The sequence below is a fragment of the Pelobates fuscus genome, chromosome 1, assembly GCF_036172605.1.
Source record: "Pelobates fuscus isolate aPelFus1 chromosome 1, aPelFus1.pri, whole genome shotgun sequence".
In the NCBI taxonomy this organism is placed as follows: Eukaryota; Metazoa; Chordata; class Amphibia; order Anura; family Pelobatidae; genus Pelobates; species Pelobates fuscus.
Genome location: NC_086317.1, coordinates 248,277,086 through 248,302,596, shown reverse-complemented (window position 1 = coordinate 248,302,596; position 25,511 = coordinate 248,277,086). Strand labels below are relative to the sequence as shown.

General features: G+C 41.4%; 1 protein-coding gene across 1 annotated transcript in view; it reads right to left on the bottom strand.

Moving 5' to 3' along the window:
- C1H1orf94 (chromosome 1 C1orf94 homolog) overlaps nucleotides 1-17,542 on the bottom strand; it is a 145,719-nt gene extending 128,177 nt beyond the window's left edge. Inside the window, exons 1-2 of the mRNA XM_063444548.1 lie at nucleotides 17,162-17,542; nucleotides 7,821-8,006 (exon numbers count right to left, since the gene is read on the bottom strand). Of these exons, the coding sequence (XP_063300618.1) occupies nucleotides 7,821-8,006; nucleotides 17,162-17,510 (535 nt within the window). The 5' untranslated portion in view covers nucleotides 17,511-17,542. The remainder of the gene's footprint in view (nucleotides 1-7,820; nucleotides 8,007-17,161) is intronic.
- Between the last annotated feature and the right edge of the window lie 7,969 nt (nucleotides 17,543-25,511).

The following is a 25,511-nucleotide window of genomic DNA, read 5'->3' as shown; positions in this document are numbered from 1 at the left end:
TGATAGAACGATTTAATTTGGAAATATCTGAATCTTTCAAGCCCCGTTGGTGCCCTATCGGTGATCAGGTCCGGTAGTTGCTTTAGCGCGTCGTTCGTGCACCACTGATACATGTATGCCCAGTCCGCGTCCCCAAATGCCTCTACGTCGTGTGGAGATAGTCCCCCCGCCAAGTCCGGGTTGTGTGTGATCGGTGTCAGAGCCCCGGGGTCGTTGTCCACGCCAGTTTAGTCCTTATCGAGTACCAAACTCGCAAGGTCGCACCGATAAGTGGGTGCTTGCGGGTTCTTACTGAGGTTAATGGGCCACTCAGCCATATTGCCGCTGGCAGTGAGCCTCCCATCTGGAGCCGTTCCATTTGTATCCATTGTTTCCGTGTGCGGGTGGCATGCCAATCAACAATTCTATGGATGTGTGTGGCTCTATAGTAGTCCAGGAGTGATGGGAGTCCCACTCCGCCCTGCGCCTTTGGTAGTCGCAGTTGCGATCTTTTCAGTCTTGGTGCCTTGGAGAGCCAGACAAACTTGGAAATGGCTGTGTCCATGGTTCTGAAGTAGGTCCTTGGTATAGTGATAGGTATAGTCTGAAATAAGTATAACAGACGGGGCAAGAGATTCATTTTTATCGCGTTCATTCTCCCGAACCACGATACGCATAATCCAGCCCATCTGGCTAAATCCGAGCCCAGTTTCTGTTGTATAGGGGCGAAATTGTGAGTGAATAGCCGTGAGAGGTCTGCAGGTAGCCAGATGCCAAGGTATGATAGCTTTTCCAGGCACCATGTGAAGGCAAACTGTGATTTAAGTTGGGTAGTCATCGTATCGCCCGTAGTTATGGGAAGAGCCTCCGATTTGTCCGTGTTTAATTTTAGATTCGATATTTGTCCGTATTCCTCAAAGGCCCTCAGGAGACTTGGCAGGGAGACCAGTGGTTCGCTGATAAAGAACAGCATATCATCAGCATATGCCGCCACTTTGTGTTCCTGCCCTTGCAGTGCAAACCCCCGTATGCCCCCATCCCGTCTGACCGCCCCCAGGAAGGGTTCCAAGGAGAGGGCAAACAGAAGGGGGGACAGCGGGCATCCCTGTCTCGTTCCGTTGCGTATGTGCACTGGGTCTGACAGTGCGCCGTTCACCCTGAACCTAGCGGATGGTATCGTGTATAAGGCGGAGACCCACGCCAGGATGTGAGGGCCGAAGCCCATTGTCTGTAGTGTCGCTAGCATATAGTGCCAGTCTACCCGGTCAAAGGCCTTCTCCGCGTCTGTTGAGAGGAGAAGGACCTTCTGCAACGACTGTTTTGAGGCGTGTATGATATTCAAGGCTCGGATGGTGTTGTCCCTGGCCTCTCGACCTGGGACAAACCCAACCTGGTCTGGATGTATCAGCTCTGGCAGAACCCAGCTTATGCGTGTTGCTATGACCTTCGTGAAAAGTTTCAGGTCAGCGTTCAATAGTGATATCGGCCTGTAGCTGGCACAATTGGTCGGGTCCTTGCCTTCCTTTGGGATTACCGTAATTGTAGCCGCTAGGGTATCCCTAGGGAGCGTACCCCCCTCCAAGAGGGAGTTGAGACCCAGCAGGAGCTTGGGCATGAGTATGTCTCCAAGCTCTTTAAAGTACCGCACCGGTAGGCCATCGGGTCCCGGTGCCTTATTCGTCTTGGAGCCTTTCAGCGCTGCCTGGAGTTCCTCGATTGTGATGGGGGTTTCCAGTGTGGCTGTTTCTTCTCGGGTGAGGGTCCTCTCCACGTGTCGTTGTAGGTATTCCGCTATGCGTGTGTCCTGGAGGCATCGGGCGTCAGGGGTGTCAACCCTCGGTAGGTTGTACAGATCTTTGTAGAACCCTTGGAAGGCGCTCAGAATTTTATCTGGTATTTGGGTGGTTGTCTGGTCTCTATTTTTAATTTTTGTGATCTGGCACATTCTGCGCCTCTTCTGTAGAACTCTAGCAAGTAAACGGCCGCATTTGTTCGAATACTCGTAGAAAAAGCGCTGGGATTTGCGTATCGTGTACTGGAGTTTGCGTTGGAGAATGTCCCTCAGTGCCCGTCTCGCATCTAGGAGGGATTTGTAGTCCGTGTCGGTCTGGGAGGCCTTATGTGTGGCTTCCAGGGTCGCTATCTGTGCCGTTAACTCGGCCACGCGCAGGCGCTGTTGTTTTTGTCTGTGGGTGCATATTTTGATGAGGTGTCCCCGGATGACACATTTGTGTGTTTCCCACACCGTCATGGCTGATGTCTCTGGGGTTTCATTTTCTTCAAAGAAGGTTGTTAGGGGCGTTCGGAGTTCCGCGACTACTGGTGCGTCATTGAGGATCGATTCGTTCAACCTACATTGACGGTCCCTCGGTCGAAATAGTGGGGACTCAAGTGTAGCCGAGACAGGCGAGTGGTCGGACCAGGTCATTGGCATAATCTCTGCTGTTATCAGCTTAGGCAGAAACTCCTGGGATACCAGTATGTAGTCCAGTCTGCTATACGAGTGATGCACCGTGGAATAATAGGTAAAGTCCCTGTCTGCAGGGTGCATCACTCTCCAGCAGTCCACGAGTCCGGAGCCCCCGAGGGCTCTTCGGATGGTCTGCAAACTTTGGCGTGTGAGGGAGCTAACGCCTCTGGAGGTGTCGCTCCTCGGTTCCAGGGCCACATTCAGATCCCCTGCAACCACCAGGAATCCCTCTCTGAATCTCTCTAACTTAGTTAGTGTCTGTCGGACGAACCTGCCTTGGCGGGTGTTCGGGGCATATACGCTTGCAAAGGTATACGAGCAGCCAGCTATTGTGCCTTTTACGAATAGATAGCGTCCCATGTTGTTGGCTAGGGTGTCTGCACAGTCAAATGGTATCGTGTTTGCGAACAGAATTGCTACTCCTGCCTTCTTGGCTGTCTGGTGGTTCGCGATAAAACCCACCGGGTATCGCGAGTCTCTTAGCGTTGGATTTTCCGTGCCTTTGAAATGAGTCTCTTGGAGAAAGGCGACTGACACCCTGTCGGCCCACAGGGTTCGTAGCAGATGGGATCTCCGCTCGGGAGCGTTCAGGCCCCGGGCGTTACACGTCCAGACGCGCAGAGGAGCGGGCGTAAACCCCGACCCCATGGTCCCGAGCCTACTTAGGAAGGGGAATGGGTTAGGGATAGGTGCAGGGGGGGAGGTGGGGGAGGTTTGTCAGGCCCAATACAGACCTGTATGATTCGGCACCTGTGGCGGGGGTGTCGCGTGCGACGCCCAAGAGGTGCGTCCCCCGGCCCCCCCCGTCAACCTTTGGGTGGCGCCTGTCTAGGGGGATCCGGTCCCTTGGAGCACAGTTGCAGGCAATAGACACTATACAAAAAGAGCGTGATCAAAAACTACTAGCAAGTGCTATTCTCAATTCCCCTGTCTGCGGGGTTACAGTAATAAGTAGAAATATAAACCAACTATCACACACCCCCCTGGCCAGCGGTGTCTTGGCTTAACGGGAGGCATAAGGATCCGAACAGAGAGATGCTGTTTTGTATGTTAGCGGTGAGTGAATGTGAGCAGTTGGCATGGGGTTGGGTCCCTAGACTCCTGGGGGCATCTATCGTTCTCGGGGGGGGGGGTAAGTTCACCGGGTGGGGTCGGGCGCGTCTGGAATTTTCTAGGTACGTATGTATCTTGTCCCCGGGCTTCACCGTTGGAGTAAGGGGAGGCGCATGCCTACTGCGTCGCGTAGTTGTGGGGGGTCCTAGGGGGCCTGGGTGTACGGGACGTTGTCTCTCAGCTGGTGACTATAGATCACTGTTTCTCACTACACAGTCTCCCGTTCCCAAATATATATGTGTGTCTACTGTGGCCCGTCGGGTCCCCTTCCTGCTCCGTCGCCCTTCCTGGTAACAGTCATCTATCCCATGAGTGGGTCCCCCGGTCTAGGACAGCAAGTCGTATCGACAAATATCAAGCATTAGGACCTCTGCGACCAGTATACATTCCCTCTCCACTCTCCTGTACATCATAATATCACATAACATTTCTGACAGTGCATACACATTTTTCTTTTTCCCCCTTGGACCCTTCTGGGGCATATGTCTCTAGGAGCCATCTTGGGGCAGTCCCTTCCCCCTGAACTGTACCGATTCTAGGCCTTATGAGAGGAGAGGCGGCACGTCAGCCACCTTGACAAGAGGGGCCCCGATCGGGCCTATACCAGAGAACATATTGAGCTGCTGCTTCGTTATTGGGGTTGTAGTAGGTCAGCAGATGTGCCCTCCCCAGGCAATATTATCCCTTCGTCCCCCCACCCAAATCCCCCATCTAGGGGTTGCATGTGTTGGCCACCCAACTTGTGTCCACCGTGCCCAGTGATGGCAGTTCAGGTTAGTAGCCCGCCAGTCTCCTGGTTCCCAGTGTCTCCTCAGGGTCCGGGGAGATGGGAGAACTATCAGCGACATTAGATACCCTCGTCCCTCTCCCTCCCCAAGTGTCCAGTCCCCCCCCGTTGCCTTGTGATCCCCATTGCCCAGAAGTGTATATGTCCCCAGGTGTGTTCAGGACTCACCAAATCCCCGGCCACTCGACCTCTCCTTGGAGCCTACTCTTCCGGGCCCTCTGGGCCCCCTCGTCGACGTGGTGGGGTATTGTTGCCGGGTATAGGTGCCTGTGGGACCAGAGGGTCTCGTCGTGTTGCCACAGCTTCTTCCAGGATCCAGTTCCTTACTCTAACGGATGGTAGGCCTAGTGTTCGTAGCATACGTGGGATATCTTCTGGCCAGCGGGCCGTGAGCCATGTATTACCGTGTTTCACTTGGAGGCTGAATGGGAAGCCCCATCGGTACGGTATGCGTTTATCACGGAGGGTACTCGTCACCGGTCTCAGGGCCTTCCTAGCGTCTAGTGTGAGGCCGGACAAGTCCTGAAAGAGTGAAACTTCGACCCCGCGGAATCTGATGGGGGTCTGCTCACGTGCAGCGGCCATTATTTGATCTTTCACTTCTTGGGAGGTTAGGCAGCATACTACATCCCTGGGGTTGCCATCCTGTCGTAGAGGGCCCAGTGCTCTGTGTGCCCTCTCAACACGGAGTGTTTCAGGGGCCTGGTCCCGTAGTATCTGTTGAAATAAGGCAATTAGCGTTGCCTGGAGCTGAGCTGCGTCCGCTTCTGGCAGGCCCCTAATCCGGATATTATTACGCCGGCTCCTATTCTCCAGATCTTCCACTTGCCTGCGGAGCGTTAGGAGCATGTTGCCCTGTCTTGTAACCGCCACCTCTGTTGCCCTGTGGTGTTCATCGCAACCCTGGGCTGCTGTCTCTATTTCATCCACTCTTTGCTCGAGCGCAGTCAGGTCAGAGCGCATTTCAGCGAGCTCGCCACGCATTGCGGCTCGGATTTCCTGCACTAGGGTGCCAGTGTCTGCCTTGGTGAGCATGCTGGCAGAGATGTGTGCCAGTTCAGCCCTGATCTGGGCTAGCTCACTACCCTGTGCGACTTCTGTGCGGGGCTCTCCCTCGTTCTGCGTTGTTGGAGAGGCGGGCGCCATTTTGTGCTCACCATGCGGTTTTCGCGTGTCGGGTGGTGTAGCGACGAAATCATCCATCGGGCCCGTGTGTCTTCTCGGTGAGTCTGTTCCCGCTGTCTCTGCTGTTAGCTGTCTCTTATTGCGGACCATTTTCTCCCGTTTTTGTGGCTAATTTTCGCTATTTAGGCGGCCAGGGGTGCGGAGCTCTTTCAGTGTGCGTCCTGCACCATGCTCGTCCAGGCCACCTGCATATTTTCAATAGACATTTTATCCACATGCAGACACAATTTGTACAGTCGGTAGGGTTTTTATGAAACTAATTAGCTAAAAATGCATTATTTTTTTTATTATTATTGTAAAATATTCAATATTCAAAATGATTTCAAAAAATAATTCTTACTAATAAAAATAAGCAGGATATTTGACTATTTATATTTTATCTGTTTATCTCACACCTACCGTATGACAAAAAAGTTGATGTTTTTGGTGTTTTTAGTTCTTTAATGCAACTTTTTTTCTTTTGAGAACAGTTAGTTTTATTTTAACAGTTCCAGTTGGATTTGACGGTTGTTTATTGTGAAGAAAATAAATAGACCTTCATGCAAGACTTCAACAAACAAGTATTAATTACATTCTTTATTTTCTTATTATTTTGTTAGCTATTAATGTCTCACTTCAATACTTTTCAGAGGAAGTGTGTATGCAGGCAACAGTTTCATTTCAGGTCTGGATTTTAGGGGATGCTGGGGATTATTTATAATTATGTGTAACCAGAAGACTAGGCATTTCTTTTATTAGAGCATGATCTAATGAATAACTGCTTCACAGGACCAGGGGGATCCTAGTCTTCCGGTCACACTGTTTGAAAAAACCCTAGTACCACTAATATAATACTCTTCACTATTGCTTGGCAATGGGATAGTGGTAGACATTGGCTGCCAGGTCCCCAGTTATTGCCACCAATGGATATTACAATATGCGTGCCTTTCACCTTTTAGCCTCCCTATGTCTTTATTTTATTTTATTTATTTTATATTTACTATTTGTGTATTTGAATTTCATATAAATGGCAATATCTGTATGCATTAAATTATATACATGGTATTTTGACAATGTTAACATTTTCTGTGAATAACTTAGCATGTTCTCTGCATACACCCAGATAACTTGGCAAAGAATATATGGATTAATGTAGCACTGCTGATATCAAATAGTAAGGTGTAGTAAGGTGTGAAAAACAGGGAGCAAAGTCTATTAAGTTTCATTTTTCCATTGCTTTCTGGTTTGCTTAGTCAGCACTGGAAATACGATCTACCTAGGTTGCATGTATAAGGGAATTATAAAGCACCTGCCATGCATGCTTATGGCAATAGATGTTAGTTGCAATCTATAAACATGTCTATGGAGCTGTTTGTATGTTAAAATCTGCTTTTTGTATTCTTTAACTTTTTCTAAATAAGTTTTTAAATAGTCCAGTCCAGTATGCTGTGCAATTACCTTTTTCAACAGGACTGAGTTCCTTGACCATTGATTGTGTTGGAACCAAGCTAGAGGAATTTGCTACAAACAAATCAGAACATTACTGGCATGTGGTTTACTTGTTCTGAGAATCTTTAAAGTTCTGCCCCTGTTTAAAAGTACACCTGCCATGCAATGCCATACGAGATCTTGTCATTTTTTTATAGACTTTGTTTAGATGAGAGCAGGAAGAGTTAAGTTTAGTGGGAGGTGGGACCACAACATATGTTATCAATACCCTTTATTCCCTTAGTCACTACATTTCCCCTGATGCTTTGCGAGCATTATGACTGCAAGGGTATTATGGGAGATGGAGTCCACAACATCTGGAGTGCCAAAGATTGTCTACCTCTATACTGGTATATAGTATCACTAACATCAATGAGGATAATAACATGGCTTACACTGCAATGTTATCTATAACCAGAGGTAAATTTCAGACAGACCCCTTCAAACGCATCTTAATGCTTCCTATAACATGACAAAAAAACATACTATTCTACAAACCTGTTTATAAAACAGATGACTTTTTTTTTAGAAAATTTGGACACTTACATATTGAGACATATGCATACATTTTGAGTACACTTTGTTTCAATTCTTTGACTGTAATTATTTCAATGTATAGGAGTTATCAATTTAACATACCTGAGAAGAATGAGTCACAATTTTCCCACCCAATTTACAAAAAAAAAAAATTATCCAGGTGACTAACAATGGTGTGACTAACAATGTTATGTGAAGTATAATTGCTAAAAGGATTAGTCATACATCATTTATGCCCCTTTTTTTAAAGAGTTTTTAACTTTTATTGTTGTAAATGCTTACCATGGGTCTCGATTTTGCCACCTGCCTTAAGACCTGGAACTTTAAATGGAGGTTCGTATTGAAATAGATTGTATTTTTTAATCTCAGCATGAGGGAGGCTCACATCTTTGTTGTCAGATCCACAAGTCTTTTGATCTGATAATTTTTCTGTGCTATTTGATGTCTTTGGTAAGTTTTGTCCATGTTCTAGAATGAAATATTTTTTATAAAAACTTTTTTTAGTATTATACCTTTACTGAACACACACACACACCTGAACAAATATTCCTCATTTATAAAAATTCAGTGCTTTGTGAAATGTTTTAGATCATCATATCCAATGTTTACTTTATCAATTATTTACAGTAAAGTATAAATCAGCATGTAGACAGAACCAGGGTCAGCCTTAGGCCTTTAGGCACCCTGTGCAAAATATCTTATATCACAGCTCCACTCTCTGACCACACCCCTTGCCCCATATTGCCCACCATCTCCCATTCTTATCAACCCCAAAACTAAAATATTAGAAAGCTTAATAAAAATACAAATTTTACTCATAGTTGTTAACTTTGAAGTGAAATATAAGTGTAATTATTAAGTAAAGCAGCAATAATCAAGCTAAAGATGTTAAAAAAAAAAAACCTCACTGAAGTGCATGGTGTGTATGAGTGTATCACAGAGCTCTGCCACAAAAAATCTCCCAGTAATGTAAAACAGAGCTTTACAGCTTAACCCCTTAAGGACACATGACATGTGTGACATGTCATGATTCCCTTTTATTACATAAGTTTGGTCCCTAAGGGGTTAAAACACTGGGTTTCACTGTTATAAACCTTACAATTGTTGGTGACTTGTCTCTGGTGTCTCCATAACTGGGATCTGGGATAAAGAGGGACAGGGGCAGAAAAGGATTTTGTGCATGCTTTTGAAGGCTGCTTGTGTGTAGAGGCGGCTGATTATGATGTAGTCCAATGGAGTCCAGGAGAAATGGGATTATTTAAAATTTGAAGAATGAACTCGGTGTTTGGGTGATCAACCACACCTCCCAGCACACAGAGTCCAAAAGTACAGAACTTTAAATATATTCACACTTACCCCTCAGTACATATATGGGATTTTTCCACATGCAAGGAATAGAAAAATATATAATAGTGTAATATGTTACTTTACAAGTGTATATTAAAGTGAGTGTATAAATAAACTCACATTTTTAGAGCCTTTTTCTATATTGGCTCTAAACAAAAAGAGAGTCTGGGTCTTTTAGGTGCCACCAGGAAATCTTCTTCTGTATATTTTCTCCCAGCAGCAATATGGAGATAAAGCAGACAAAGAAACAATCTAGGTGTGGCTTTTTCAACAATCAATATATATTGGTATAAAATTGCTGGCTCACCTTACTTGGAGCCAGTTATCTAACACCTATATGTACTGAGGGGTAAGTGTAAATATATTTAAAGGGCTGCACTTTTGGAAACTGTGTGCTGGGAGGTGGGGTCGATCACCCAAACACCGAGTTCATTCTTTGAATATATTCTTTGTTTTACTGGATTCTTTGGGATATCCATTAAGTGTGCAATAGCTGCTGGTATCACAATTATAATCACGAATATCACTGTTAAGCCCCTTATATACACTGTACTATTTTTTTGCTCTTTATTTAAAAGTTGCACTACTGAAAGCAACAGAAAATTCCATTAGGCTTGTCAGGAAGAGCAGAAAATTTAAAAGAAACCTCTGTGGTATTCTGCAGAAGTGGCCAAAATAGTAAAAAAAAAAAAAAAAAAGTTAGCATTTAGTAATTACAAAAAAAACACAGAGTGAGGAAGACATACAGATCTATAAGCTTAGGCAGAAAGAGTGAAAGCAAGTTATAAGAGCCTCCAAAGCACACACAGAAGAGAGAATAGTACAGTCAGTAAAAAAGGAGGATAAAACATTTTTTAGATACATAAATAAGAAAAAAAAGTAAAACAAGATTTAGTTAGATTAAAAACAAAAGAAGGAAGGTGTAGCTGACTGCCTTAATGAATATTTTTGTTCAGTATTTACATATGAAAATGAAGGAGAGGGACTTCAGTTAAGAAAAAGGACAAATAGGTCATTTGGTACATGTGAGTTTACAAAGGAAGAGGTTCTATTTCAACTGTTAAGAGTAAAGACAAATAAATTGATGGGGCCTGATGGGATACACCCAAAGTTATTAAAATATCTTAGTGGTGTACCAGCAAACCCATTTACGGATTTATTTAACCAATCATTGTTAACAGGAGTAGTCCCAGAAGATTGGAAATTAGTGAATGTTGTACCCATTCACAAGAAAGGTAGTAGGTAGGAGTCGGGCAACTACAGGCCAATAAGTCTTAATTCAGTCGTGGGGAAAGTGATGGAAACCATGTTAAAGAACAGAATTGTTGAATATCTAAAATCACATGGATTTCAAGATCAGAGACAACATGGGTTTACTTCAGGGCGATCATGCCAAACTAATATTATTGATTTTTTTGATTGGGTAACTAAAATATTAGATCAGGGTGATGCAGAAGCCAATCTGCTTACCTAGATTTCAGTAAGGCTTGTGACACTGTTCCACATCAATAAACTGTAATATTTAAGTTTGGATTCCAATAATGTTGAATGGGTTAGGCAGTGGCTGAATGAGAGGCAACAGAAGATTGTAGTCAACTGAGTATATTTGAAGCAAGGTCTAGTTACCAGTGGGGTACCTCAGAGATCTGTACTTGGATCCATTCTCTGTAATATTTTTATTAGTGATATTGCAGAAGGTCTTGATGGTAAGGTATGTCTTTATGCTGATGATACTAACAGGGTTAATGATCCACGAGGGATAAGCCAAATGTCTAATGATTTAGGTAAATTAGAAAAATGGTCAGAGCTGTGGCAACTAACATTTAATGTGGATAAGTGCAAGATAATGCATCTTGGACGTAAAAAACTAAAGGCAGAGTGTAGAATATTTGATACCCTTCTATCCTCAACATCTGAGGAAAGGAGTAATTATTTCAGATGACTTAAAGGTAGGCAGACAATGTAATAGAGCAGCAGGAAATGCTAACAGAATGCTTGGTTGTATAGGGAAAGGTATTAGCAGTAGAAAGATGGAAGTGCTCATGCCATTGTACAGAACACGGATGAGACCTCACTTGGAGTATTGTACGCACTACTGGAGACCGTATCTTCAGAAGGAAATTGATACTTTGGAAGGAGTACACAGAAAGGATATTAAACAGTAGACATGTGCAATTTGTTTCATTCAGACAAATTTTGGATATTCGGACATCTAAACAGACATCTAAACATCTCGGTTGCTAAACAGGTTCATGGATTGCAGGATAAAACTTATCAAGAAAGGTTAAAGGATCTTATCATTCTTATCATGTATAGCTTGGAGGAAAGATGAGACGGAGGGATGTGATAGAAACATTCAAATACATAAAGGGAATCAACACATTAAAGGAGGAGACTATATTTAAAAGAAAAAAAAAACTACCACAACAAAAGGATATAGTCTTAAATTAGAGGGGCAAAGGTTTAAAAATAATTTCAGGAAGTATTAATTTACAGAAAGGGTAGCGGACGCATGGAATAGCCTTCCAGACAAAGTGGTAGAGGTTAACACAGTGAGGGAGTTTAAGCATGTGTGGGATAGGCATAAGGCTATCCTAGACTTAAGATAAGGCCAGGGACTAAAAAATATTTAGAAAAAAAATTGGGCAGACTAGATGGGCAAAAAGGTTCTTGTCTGCGGTCTCATTCTATGTTTCTATGCAGTATAGTTGTGCAAATATCAACAACAGTAGTGCAAGAATGCGCCAAAATGAATCAATGCAGACTTATAGGATAAAACAAGTATATAGATAGAGCATATATATATAAAATATATAAACCTAGGTATTATAGTCTCTATTAAAACACCATAAAAAAGTAGGTAAAACAGAGTCCATCCAAGTGTTTAAATGTTCAGTAGAGATCAAATAATAAAATGTTCCATAAAAATCATAAAGCCGTCTCACTGGTATATGGATAGGGTATGTGTACAATCCTCAGGAGTTGATCCGTCCGGGTTGTAGGTAATCCGTATATGTGAAGATAAAAAACACGAAAAAACTTCCAATGGTGAAATATTGTAGCTCCAAAGGTAAAATAAATAAAAAGGAGGATAGTACACTCACATTTGGTGGAGCTAAGGCCAGCTCTGGGATGAAGGGTGCTTAGCGGTATAATCCCCGCTAAAGGATATACTGGAGAAGTGGGTCCATCCGTCCGACTTTGGTTCCGTCGTACTCCACAGAATATATATAAAAATAGCAATAGTGCTCTCAATTGGAAAAGTAAATGAAATAGGTAAAATAAAATAAAATATACTCACAATGGAAGAGCAGAAAATAATGCTCTATTGACACAGCACTGGTGGAATTATCCCCACCTATGCATTGCTTGAAACAGGATACAATTAAAATGCCAGGAAAAATAATAAAAAAAGTGTATATACAATAAAATAAGTATAAGATTGGTCCTATAAAAAAAGGTAACCAAATAGAACTTTTTATTGCTTTAAAATACACAATTTAAAATTGTGTATTTTAAAGCAATAAAAAGTTCTATTTGGTTACCTTTTTTATTTAAAATTGTGTAACTTAAAGCAATAAAAAATATAGTCAACCATGATTACAGGTGCATTCTGTGTTTTGAGATAAGTAGAGATGGATCTCTTAAAGATTTTAGGCAGGGGTAGATTTATAAGTGTCTTGAGTAGAGTTGAGCGGACACCTGGATGTTCGGGTCTGGCGGGTTCGGCCGAACTTTGAAAAAAAGTCCGGGTTCGGGCTTGAACTTGACCCCGAACCCGAACCCTATTGAAGTCAATGGGGACCCGAACTTTTGGCCACAAAAATGGCTCTAAAAAACTCCTGGAAAGGGCTAGAGAGCTGCAAAAGGAAGTAAAATGGGGCTAAGAGTAGGACAAGTGCCCTGCAAACAAATATGGATAGGGAAATCACTTAACAATAACATAAAATAAGCAGCCGCTTAGTAGATAACTCCCTAATTCACACGATATTAGGGAGCTATCTACCAAAAGGCTGAAAGACCTAAATTGGTCACCTAAATTGGTCTTTCAGCCACATTTACTAATACTAAGTAAAGATTACTTAGTATTAGTAAATTCAGTCCCTACTCGCTATACCGCGAGTAGGGGCGTGCCTAGTAAACAGTGAGCAGCCAGTAACTACTCACTGTAAAAAAACAACCTATTAGCCCCACCCCTGTGTGATGGGTGGGGGCCCTAAATAACAATAAAGGGGGCTACTGGCCTCCCCCCGGTCCCCACCCCTGCGCGGCGGGTGGGGGCCATAAATAAAAAATGGGGGGGACCTAATGTCCTCCCCCCCACCCCCACCCCTGAGCAGTGGGTGGGGGCGATAAGTAAAAATTGGGGGGGGACCTAATGTCCTCCCCCCCGACCCACACCCCTGCGCGGTGGGTGGGGGCCCTAAATAACAATGAGGGGGGGACCTAATGTCCTCCCCCCTGGCCCCTACCCCTGAGCGGTGGGTGGGGGCCGTAAATAAAATTCCAAAGAACTTTCCCACGCTGTGTAAAATGACACAGAGCACTCTGATTGGTTACTTAATCCACCAATCAGAGTGCTCTGTGTCATTTTACACAGCGTGGGAAAATTCCAAAGAACTTTCCCACACTGTGTAAAATGACACAGTGCACTCTGATTGGTGGATTTCAAGCCAACCAATCAGAGTGCTGTAACAGGTAAATGTAGAAACGTACCTGTCAGTCTCTTCATTTACCCGTCAGAGCATTCTGATTGGATGGCTTAAACCCACCAATCAGAGTGCTCTGAGCCTAATCCTCCCCCCCAATTTTTATTTATGGCCCCCACCAACCGCTCAGGGTGGGGGCCGGGGGGAGGACATTAGGTCCCCCCCTTATTGTTATTTAGGGCCCCCACCCACCGCTCAGGGGTGGGGGCCAGGGGGGACAATAGGCCCCCCTTATTGGTATTTAGGGCCCCCAGCCGCCACTCAGGGGTGGGGCTTGGTGGCGGCAAAAGGCCCCCCTTTAGTTTAAAAGCCCACACTCGCGTGTCGCGGGTGGGGGCTCAGGAGGGGGGAATGTTGTTGTTTTTTTTTTAAGTGAGCAGCCACAGGCTGCTCACTGTTTAATAGACACTCCCCTACTCGCGGTATAGTGAGTAGGGGCATAATTTACTAATACTAAGTGACCAGCGTCTATAGAGGCTGGGTCACTTGCTGCACTGGCCAATCACAGCCATGTCTTTAGTAGGCATGGCTGTGATGGCTTCTAAGGGCACACGAGTCAAACGCTTGTTGATTGGCTGCTCTGCAGCCTTTCAAAACGCGTCATTAAACTCCGAACTCCAACCCGAACATACTGTGCTATGTCCGTGTTTGGGTCCGGGGTCCAAAAAAACCTAATGTTCGGTACAAACCCAAACTTTTCAGTTCGGGTTCGCTCAACTCTAGTCTTGAGGGTTATTCCATAATTGTGGTGTTCTGTAGGGAAATTAGGATCAAGACGCTTTCTTTTCTTTATTGAGCTAGACTAAAAAAAGTGCTGGTACTGGATCGGAGTTGATAGGGAGGTGGGTGTACATGGATTGGAGGTGAGGTTATAGATATTGAGTGTCATTAAATTTGAAGTTAGGTGGGAGGTTGAGTAACTGGGTGAAAGTGTACATAGATGGGATGTGAATGAGAGTTGACGTACATATACCCAGCACAATAGCACATCCTTCTTCAATCAGTGTCCCTTTATTGAGTGACCAGTGTGCACAGCAATATTTCAATTGGTAATAGCAGTCTTTGTGTTACCTTTTGAAACGTTGCTGTACACTTTGGTAAGTTAAATAAATGGACATTGATACAGAAAAGATGTGCTAGAGTACTTTGGATTTACCTGGATTTGAACTGGCTTTTTGATAAAAGCTGGACTGTGCGCCTGTGGGTAGGTTCTGCTCAATACTTTAATTGCTTAAATTGCTGAAGGGCAATCAAAATTTGGGGCATTAATTGGACCAAACAAATAAATAAAATAACTCCACACTGTGACATTCAGGTACACACATACAGAGACATATAGACATACACTTAAATAGTACACATATAGACACCTCCTTACAGATAAACACATACAGACTCACACTGATTCAGATTACAGATATAGACACATACTGACCCAAATTTACAGACACAGAGACACACAGACATAGACACAAACAGACACACACCCACCCACAAGAAAGCACTTTAGGTCAGTCCCACAAGCGGTCAAACACACATACACAGTAAACACACTCAGTCATTCATACATACAAAAACAAAACATGTAAATTAAACCTCCTGTTGCCGTGGTGCCCTGTGCAGCTAAAAAACCCCAAGAAGCCAGCACTGGAAAGCATTAAGGCACACATATGCTCAAGCACTTTTTAATATGAGAGCAAGGTTAACTGCAATATACCTGCTAGCAGTTGGAGAGAAATCAGGTCATAAATATCACATGACAACAAAGTTAAAGGGGGGAAGCACAAATGTAATAGGGGACAACCAAAGACTAAGGGGCTAAGGGAAGAGATATATAAATAGATGGGAAACAAGAGTTTTATAGTAACAGACATTACAAAATATACATTAAAATATGGCATTGACACCACAAAAGAGAAAACTGGAAAAAAAAGAAAAGGTGGCAGAATGAGAAGCAACAAAAAAACACACACTGGATAAGCATCATAAATTGGACAGGAGGTTAGAGGGTAGGTGTATTTTAACAGCACAAGACAGAAAAAGAAAATCCATACAAAATGCATGTTAGAAAAGTTATAAATTGATTTGCATGTCAATGAGTGAAATACATATTTGATCCCCTATCAATCAGCAAGATTTCTGGCTCCCAGGTGTCTTTTATACAGGTAACAAGCTGAGACTAGGAGCAATGTCTTAAAGGAAATGCTCCTGATCTCAGCTTGGTACCTGTATAAAAGACACCTGTCCACAGAAGCAGTCAATCAATCAATCAGATTCCAAACTCTCCACCATGACCAAGATCAAAGAGCTGTCCAAGGATGTCAGGGACAAGATTGTATACCTACACAAGGCTGGAATGGGCTACAAGACCATCGCCAAGCAGCTTGGTGAGAAGGTGACAACAGTTGGTGCGATTATTCGCAAATGGAAGAAGCACAAAATAACTGTCAGTCTCCCTCAGTCTTGTGCTCCATGCAAGATCTCACCTCGTGGAGTTTAAATGATCATGAGAACAGTGAGGAATCAGCCCAGAACTACACGGGAGTATCTTGTTAATGATTTCAAGGTAGCTGGGACCATAGTCACCAAGAAAACAATTGGTAACACACTATACTGTGAAGGGCTGAAATCCTGCAGTGCCCGCAAGGTCCCCCTGCTCAAGAAAGCACATGTAAGTCTGAAGTTAACGTCTGAACAAATATGAATGATACAGCGGAGACCTGGGTGAAAGTGTTGTGGTCAGATGAGACCAAATCGAGGTCTTTGGCATCAACTCAATTCACCATGTTTGGAGGAGGAGGAATGCTGCCTATGACCCCAAGAACACCATCTCCACCGTCAAACATGGAGGAAGAAACATTATGCTTTAGGGTGTTTTTCTGCTAAGGGGACAGGAAAACTGCACCGCATGAAAGGGTTGATGGACGGGGCCAAGTACTGTCAAATCTTGGTTGAGAACCTCCTTCCCTCAGCCAGGGCATTGAAAATGGGTCGTGGATGGGTATTCCAGCATGACAATGACCCAAAACACACAGCCAAGGCAACAAAGGAGTGACTCATGAAGAAGCACATTAAAGTCCTGGAGTGGCCTAGCCAGACTTAAGACCTTAATCCCATAGAAAAACTGTGGAGGGAGCTGAAGGTTCGAGTTGCCAAACGTCAGCCTGAAAATCTTAATGACTTGGAGACTCCAAAGAGGAATGGGACAAAATCCCTCATAAAATGTGTGCAAACCCTGGTGGCCAACTACAAGAAACGTCTGACCTCTGTGATTCGCAACAAGTGTTTTGCAATCAAGTACTAAACACATGCATTTTTTTTGTTATTCTGTTTCTTACTGTTAAAATACACCTACCATTAAAAATATAGACTGATCATTTCTTTGTCAGTGTGCAAACTTTCAAAATCAGCAGGGGATGAAATACTTTTTTCCCTCACTGTATACTTTACTTATTTAGAATCATGCTCCTTCCACTTCCCACGTGTCTATTTTTTTTCTGTGTGTGTGTAAATGTGTAGATACTTATACTCAACGTAGTTTAAAGAAAAAATATATAATCAAGTTACCTGAATTAGTATTATGCTGTAGAATATCTACATTAGCTTTGGAGCAGAGCATGGAAAATACTGGGAGTTTTTTCTTTTCAGAGATGACCTTGTTATCCTGGATTTTGTCAACTTCACTACTAGAAACTGTGGTGTTTTTAAGGTTTTTGGTAGTTTTTGTGTCTTTATTGATTTGCACAACTCTGGTTGTTTCAATTGACTTTACTATGCTATTGGCTTCATTCTTGGTCGGTGCAATAGAGGTGATTCCTTTCTTGGCCTCCATGTCCTTTACTTTAGAAGTATTCATGTTGTGAGCTGTTGTTGAAGACATGAGTTGAATTGTCACTTTACTCTCTCCATTGACCATTGTTGGCTTATTTTTTTCTTCTACTGCTAAATCTGGATCGTTTGTTTCCAATGATACAGATCGAGCTTTCTCTTCACTTTTTTGGTCAAGTGATAACTTACTCAATTCTGCACTCAAGGCATTGTCAATTATAAGACTTATGTATTCTTGTTCAACCAAGAGATCCATTTCATTTCCTTTTTTGTTTCCACTTGCCAGCCTGTTGGTAGATAAATGTTATAAAGCAGCTAGTAGTAAACACAAAACTAGATTACTAATTATATGAAAAATTATAACATCTAGTGAAGTCTCTTACTGGTTGCATCTCCTACTCAATAGAATTACTCTTAAAATAGTGGATTTTGACTTCAACTCCTCTCAAAATGTTAAGCTTCAAGAATTATACTATATAGACGCAGGTTGCTCCACCACATAACATTTAAATCAAATTACCTGAAAAAAATATTCAATCAGGGTTATTTACTAAAGTGAGAATTAAAAGCGAGAGTAACCAAACCAAAAGCATAGCTTACTTTTCAAGTTTGGCGGATATGACCTTGTATTTGAAATTAACTTTAAATTCACTTTAAATTCGCACTTTAGTGAATAACACTGATTGTAAATAATGGTAAACTTATAGGATCATTCACTAAAGTAAGAATGTAAAGTGAATTCAGAGTGAATTTCAAATTTTAGGCCAAAGTAGTCGAAGTTAACGCATAGCTGACTTTCTCCAATTCAGCTATTTTGGCTAATAAGATATATCAATACTTAACTATTTCCACCTTCTTGCCTAATGAGTCTGAAATACCACTCCTAATGCAGTGTTTTCAAGCAGTGTATTATCATACACATGGATGTGTGTACTGTTTGTGATACATTTGATGATGTTACCAGTAATAGAGAAGAGGTCCAGTTACTCCCATAACTTAAGACACATTTATTAGAACCAAGGGAACAATACAAGGATTCAACCCAAAAATGGGTCTTTGTCAAGATTAACAAAGATCCAATCTAGGGTCGAAACAATGCAGGGTTCCCTTGGTTCTAATAAATGTGCCTGAAGCTTTTGGAGTGCTTGGACCTCTTCTCTATTACTGGTATTTACTTTTGTTGGGTTTGTGCCAGCCCATGGTCTACTTTAGCATCCTATGGCTTATGTGGATTGAGTGTGGTTCCTATTGGTACATTGTAATATTCGAGGATGTTCACTCATATGGTCTGTAGTAGGCAGAACTAACAGGATAGAAATGGAATTTGAGCCAATGGAACTTAAGTACAAACCTCATGAACAAATTTGTCAAGTCGCACAACCTTTTAGTGTGACAAATGAGATTCAGACATTCCAGCCCATTGCCTGAAAGAGTGACTATATGATATCACCCTGTTATGAAATACATGTTCAGATATGCTCTTGTTGCACGTGGAGTAAAATACTGGGTAGTTATTTACCAGGATGGCTGACTGACAGCCTGTTATTCTGGTGGTATCCTCACTGGGATGAGACCCCCCCCCCCTCCCCCCACTGTATATTATTTAGTGTTTTTTTTGTTTGTTTGTTTTTTTTTATCTTGGAGAAGATAAGTAGTCACATGATTGGAGACAAAATAAAGTCTATAATATTCATGCTGAGATTTTGTTGCCAGTTATGTGTTATAATTCCTGAAAGAAACACATTTTGAAAGATTAGCAGTGGAGGTTTTGCTGTTTTTTCACTGAGCTATATACCAAGCCATGTGTATGAACCATCACTAAAATCTAAAATGTAGCAAATTAAATGGTAACTCTGAGGTACAAATAGCCATTGTGTGACTAAGGTTGAGTTGTATACATTTTCTCGATCAGTCTTTCATCTATTTTTTTTCCATTCAGATTTATTTTGTGAACATTCAGAGCTTTGTGAACTGTCAGTGTACCTTACGCTATTTCTTTAACCCCTTAAGGACCAAACTTCTGGAATAAAAGGGAATCATGACATGTCACACATGTCATGTGTCCTTAAGGGGTTAAGGATTTTGTAAAAGACATTTGCACATAAACAGCCATTAGTTATTCTGTTATATACTGACACATATGGGGTTTATCACCTAAACAAAACATTGAAATAGCTACAATGAAAGGAAGAAAGGAAATGAAAAAAGTGGTAGCAGCAACAAACGTAATTTAATTTGAAAAAGGGTACTTAAAAAAGGATATGAAAAGTTAGCAGGCATTAGCTGTCCCAGGCACTTGTTGTCACCCTTTCATTTTTTAGAAAAGTAAAAAAAAAAAAAAAAATTCAGATTAATTTACTACTGATGCTGCTACTGTATTAAATTACTCCTGCTTTTATAAGGGCATTATTTTTTTCCAAACTGAAGGACAGTGACTGACTGAATGTGTGGGTAAGCTGTGTTCTTCTCAGGATGGATAGAAGTGGTCAATGCCGTTTTTTGAAAACTGTCCTCTTTTTAACTTAAAATCACTACTTCTGCAGGTGCTCCCCATTATTCATTAATACAAAATTGCAAAAGAAAAAAACAATCCATCATAATTATAAATCTTTCCCACCCATTTTTTAATAGAGATAAAATAATATAATTATGGAATTTGGCATGCATTTCTGGCATGTCCGAATGTTTCCCTGAATCTTTTTTCATTAATTTTCGACCGAACCACCCAGTGAGAAGCTTAGGCTAACCCATATGATCCGATCATGCAGAAGAGCTACTGTAGCTCAAATTACTGAAAAACATAATGCTGGTCATGATGGAATGGTGTCAGAACACATAGTGCATAGCTGCAGACTGATCAGAGTGGCAATGATGACCTATGTCCACTACCAAAAGCGCCTTCAATGAAGATGTGAGCATCAGAACTGAATCATGGAACAATGGAAGAAGGATGTTTGGGCTGATGACTCTTTTAGATCAGGTGGATGGACGGGTGTCACACTGCAAAAAGTGTCCAGGAAAGAATTGAGGAACATGACAGAGAGTTCAAGGTGTTACATTGGTCTCCAAATTCCTCAGGCAATTGTTAAGAACACTGGTGTGACCTCACTTGTAGTATTGTACACAATACTTAAGACCGTATCTTAAGAAGGATATTGACACTGGAAAGAGTACAGAGAAGGGCTACAAAGCTAGTTCATTTATTACAGGATACAAATTACAAGGAAAGGTTGAAGGATCTTAACATGTAAAGCTTGGAGGATAGAAGCGACAGGGGGATATGATAGAAACATTTAAATACATAAAGGGAATCAACACAGTAAAAGAGGAGACTATTTTTAAAAGAAGAAAAACTACCACAACAAGAGTACATCGTCTTAAATTAAAGGGGCAAAGGTTTAAAAGTAATATCAGGAAGTATTACTTTACTGAGAGGGTAGTAGATGCATGGAATAGCCTTCCAGCTGATGTGGTAGAGGTTAACACAGTGAAGGAGTTGAAACATGTGTGGAAAAGGCATAAGGCTATACTAGCTATAAGATAAGGCCATGGACTAATGAAAGTATTTAAAAATATTGGGCTGAATTGTTCTTATCTGCTGTCACATTCTATGTTTCTGTCTCAATCTGATGGATCATCTGTAGGATGTGCTGGAACAACAAATCTGTATACATGGAGGTCCCATCTTTCAACCTGCAGAACTTAAAGGATTTGCTGCTAATGTCTTGGCGCCAGATACCACAGGCCACTCTCAGAGGTCTTGTGGAGTCAATCCCTCAATGCATCAGAGCTGTTTTGGTGGCACAAGGGGAACCTACACAATATTTGACAGGTGGTTTTAATGTTGTAGATTATGTGTGTATGTCTCACTGTCAATTTTCTAACATGTCTTAAAAAGGTGTTAGATCAACGCTGTTCTGCATGCCAAGAAATTGTTTGTTTGTTTGTTTTTTTGGTAAAATTAAATTTCTATTTGTGTTAATAAAAATACATTTGACAAAAAGTACAAAAGATAATCAAAGTTATTCAGTAAATAAACAAGTAATTTAACTATCCAAGGTCATAGGTTTAGAGGGGTATGCAGATCCAATACAGATCATAGAACCAGGCACGGTCTGGCAACAGGTATCGAGTATGCAGCAATGGAAAGGAAATGGGACTCTCAATTTAAGAGAGAGTCCTAAAATATCTACAATAAACAGTCATAAGAATCATCAAAAAACTAAAGTGTTTTGGGATGTCTGCTTTTGTTTGTTTTTATGTAAGAAGAAAGTGGGTGCAATAAAACCGAAATAAAATGAGCTCCAGAGCCCGATTATATTTTGCTTTTAAATGTTTTATTCATTTACGGCATTAAAAGGGTCAGCATTTTACTGAACACATACAGAAATGAAATATTAGTCAGACATACACTGCTGATAGACACCAGACAGAAGAGAAAACCGCCTCTTTATAATTCATCTCATTAAAATGAATCTGTATTTCTCGAGAAGTAGAAACAGGACAGAGAAGAGAAGAGCAATACAGATATTGTAAATAATTAAATACACATTTCCAATACACAGTTATTATAGATCCTTGTACCCGCAGCACTGAATGAAATTCTCGTATTTAAATCCACTTTGAGGTTGCTTTTGTAACGGGAATGTATCAAGACTTAATAAGGATCTCTGTGGGGTTTATTCACTAAACTCTAATTTGTAATGAATTGAATACTGATTTGCAAATGTCATGTAAAAATAGCCAATCAGTCTGTTTCTAAATTAGTTATTGTGTAAATGTTGCAATAGAGAATAAAACTCTAGTTCTCGCTTACAAATCTCTTCATAACACTGCTCCTGTCTACCTATCCTCACTAATACTCAAGTATATTCCTTCCAAGCCTCTACGCTCTGCCGCAGACCTGTGTCTATCCTCTGTTCCTACTTGAACCTCTGACTCTCACCTTTAAGCCTTCTCTAAGGCTGTACTTTTCCTATGGAGCTAATTTTCCTGCTCTATTAGATTCTCACCTAGTCTTCCTTATTTAAAAAAAAAAAAACTCACTTATTCAGGATGGCATTTCAATTAAACTGTTAACAGCTTTACCTCCTTGCACCATACTAACCCAACTTCTCTCCTGCAACTGTGTTGTCTACTAAATTAAGCCTTCATTGTAAACTCTTCTTGCAACCTACTTATCCATTGCATGAATGTGTCATTTTACCCCAATCCTCTTAGCACATTTGAGCAAGGCCCTCACAACATTCCGTTCCTCTATATCCAACTTGTCTTGTTCCACCTCATGCACACTGCTGTTAAATTTGTTATTTCTTTATAAATATGAATAATATATTTTTTTTCATTACAACAGCTCATTGTTTTGTGATAAAGTTACCTAATGAGCATGACTGGAGGGGGCACCTTTATAAATGTCTTTCCCACTTTGAAAGTTGAGTCTCTGCACTAAATGGGTGCATTTATTATATTATAACTTATTATCACCCTTTGCACCTTTACTAGACACTTAAATCCATGGTTTTGACTATGCTCTCTCACCTTAATTGCACTTTCCCACAGAACTGTATTCTGCCAGTATCTGGGTAAGAGTTTACCCTTCATCATGGTGACATAGCGGCATCCCGCATCACCATGGAAACAGATTAGACGGCATTATGTCACCACGGCCGTTAGTGGGCAGAGCACATTCACACATTTGCGGTTGACTCAATGGGACGCTGGAGGTGATGCACGGCAGCTAGGGTGAGTCTATTCATCAATCTACTTACATGTATATATTCTGGCAGGCTGTAACTTGTATTTATTGTATGTTTTGATCCTGAAGAAAGTCCCAAGAGGGACTGAAACAAAGATCTTTTTAACTTTAATTTGAATAAAATGTTGGATTTATAAAAGACCAGAGTGCAGCCAACTTCATTGCTATTTATATTATTTGGAGCCCAGGCGTTGTGCTCTCGGCACTACAAAAGACTTTGGAGCGTGAGTGCAAGGATTTCCAAGAGTTATAGATAGACAGATATTTTTATTTTTTTATTACATATAATATTTATGGGTGCACTCAACAAGGAAGTGTTAAATTATGGTCAAACACAAACGTGTAAAAAGGTTTCGTCATAAACGTGGAATTTCAAAAAAGACTCAATCATGAAGGGCATAAATCAGATTTTCACTTCAAAAAATAAAATAATTGAAACAGAAGCTGATATGACAAGTGTCTTATTGAAGTAAGGGTAAAAAAAACAAACAAATGTAACTGCCTGTGTTTTTATAGAATGTTGTTGTGTTTAATACTTTTTAAAAGGAGCAAACCTTTTCTGTTTAATGGTGCTTAGTTAGAATGAGATCATCGTTCCTTTATTTTCTCTCTAAATTTAAGACAAACAACTGATAATGACAACTTCAAAGCCAGCTCTTTTACAAAGTACACAAGAAGCACTAGAAACACATAACAATATTTCCTTTTACAGTGTACAGTAAGAAGAACCTGAGCCATAGAAGATCAAACAAATGTAAATTAGTATTTGTTGTTTGTTAACATAAAGACTGCACAGGTTAGTGGATTGATTATTACAGCTATCAAAATTGGTCTTGTGTATCTTGTCTGTATCTTGTCTGTGTAACTCAACAGAAATCAATAGAATGCTATTTGTGCAATTTTTTATTGTGTCACTGTTGAGATTTGGACAGCTGTGACCCTTTCTGGAATGTCACTGCTAGCTATCATGCACATCAGCAGCAGCCTCCACCACTGTTTAACCACAACAATACTATGTAAGCCATATATTCTATTTTGTTGATGCAATTTTGAAGCCCTGTCTACATTTCCTTATAATTACCATTTTTATTTTTCATATGACCTCTAGAAAGATATATGGATATCCTTAACGAAACATCAACCTGCTTTCTAATTTCAAACGTTATGTTATCACCACAAACTCAGCATGGCTGTCATATGTATTTTGCCAAGCACTATTACCTTATTCCACCCTTCTCCCGCCACTGAAACTGCTGCTGTGTTTTAATACACATAGAAGATTGCTACATTTTGATTTTTTTTCATTTTCAGTTGTCACATACCAGAGCAGAGTGTGACTATTCTTTTGGAATCACAAGCAGTTTTTTTTTTTTTTTTTTTTTTTTAATCTTTCTCCTTCTTTGGACAATAGCTGTCTTATATCACATTTTTGGTTCTAGCCATGCTACTTTTCATCACATTGAAAAAAGTGCATTATTTATGCAGGACTCTTACTCTCTTAAATCCTACAATTTATAAAGGGTAAGGTCAGTTTAGTTTTTTTGTTTTTGGTCATTAGCAATTCATAACTTCGGCAATTCGGCACTTCGCCACTTCGGAACTTCGGTAATTCGGAACTTCGTCACTTCGTAATCATCCGAATGACCGAATTGCATGAAACAAGTTGCACATGTCTAGTAAGTGGTTGTGGTGCCAGTCCGAGCACTGGGAGCCCTATAGATGTATACGTGGTTGTGGTTGCAATCCTGGCACTGGAATCCCTGCAGATGTGTAAATTGTTGTGGTGGCAGTCTGGGCACTGGGAGCCCTATAGATGTGTAAGTGGTTGTGGTGGCAGTCCTGGGACTGGGAGCCCCTTGCCCATTACTCTATAGGGCTCTCAGTGCCAGGCATTAGCTTATTGGTCAAGATTCCTGTCATCATTCACGTAACTTTCCCTCCCTTTCCATTTTTCAGAAATCTGAAGCACTTCGAAACTTTGGAACGTCAGGAATTCGGAACTTCAGCACTTCAGAACTTCGGAACTTAGGAACTTCGGCAATTCAGTTTGGCACTTCTGCACTACAGAACCTCAGCACCTCGGAGCTTCGGCACTTCAAACAAGCATCCGAATGTCCGAATGTACATTCAGAATGAAATGAATTACACATGTCTAGTGTTGGGAATACAAATATGAATTCGTAATACTATAGAGCCCTGCTGCCATGTAGGTCCCCATTCCTAACCTGTAAGAAGTAAAAAGGTAAGTTAACTTACCTTTTCTCCTTCGCAGTTCGGTTTTTTGCCCTGCCGTCCTGCTTCTTTGGCTGAGATCATCAAAAAATTGGCATTATT